This window comes from Penaeus monodon, chromosome 22, assembly GCF_015228065.2.
Source record: "Penaeus monodon isolate SGIC_2016 chromosome 22, NSTDA_Pmon_1, whole genome shotgun sequence".
Classification (NCBI taxonomy): Eukaryota; Metazoa; Arthropoda; class Malacostraca; order Decapoda; family Penaeidae; genus Penaeus; species Penaeus monodon.
This window is the reverse complement of record NC_051407.1, coordinates 36,562,294-36,562,921: the sequence shown is the minus strand read 5'-3', so window position 1 is coordinate 36,562,921 and position 628 is coordinate 36,562,294. Positions and strand designations below refer to the sequence as shown.

Here is a 628-nt window from a genome sequence, read left to right as displayed (position 1 = left end):
ACAACTTGTTTTTAATAATTTAGTTAATAAATTAGTTATAATAGATATTCATTAATTCCTTTAGGATCAAGGTGTTGTGAGTGGGGAGAGACACGTGGAAATTGGAAAGTGGTTCGATGAGCCTGAGTCAACTTTCTACAAGCATCCACGATCACCACATCCAGATGTGTTTCGAGTGTCCAACGACCGAGCAGAAGGTTGCACAAGTATGTATTACAGTTGGTCAGAAGGTTGCATAATGATGTACAGTGCTTTTTATGTTAGAGTACAGTGGTTTTATGCTGGTAAGGAGAAAACAAGAAAGGAGGCAAGGATTTGAAAAGAAAGAAGCCTACAAAAGAAAAGGGTGAAAATTATTAATCCTATTCACATCTGATCTGATCATGGGCAATTCCTCCTTCCTCTTTCTATGAAACAGGTGTGAGGATATTAAGGTTTGTTATAGTTTGTTCAATAAATAATAATTTTTTTTGCTCAGAAGAGTAAGGAAATTGTAAAGTAGTGATCACTTTTGTATTTCTTTTCAGATGTTGGACGTACAGGATGGCACATAGATGGCAGTTTTCAAGAGGCACCATTTTCATATGCACTCTACCATATGGTACATTAGTTTGTTTTTCTTTATGGA

General features: G+C 35.8%; 1 protein-coding gene across 3 annotated transcripts in view; it reads left to right on the top strand.

Annotated features, from left to right (window-relative positions):
- LOC119587102 (alpha-ketoglutarate-dependent sulfate ester dioxygenase-like) overlaps positions 1-628 on the top strand; it is a gene marked incomplete at its 5' end in the record, with an annotated part of 13,688 nt that overhangs the window by 7,231 nt on the left and 5,829 nt on the right. For all 3 annotated transcript variants that reach the window (XM_037935851.1, XM_037935852.1, XM_037935850.1), the window contains 2 exon segments: positions 65-206; positions 528-601. In XM_037935851.1, coding sequence (XP_037791779.1) covers positions 65-206; positions 528-601 — 216 coding nt within the window.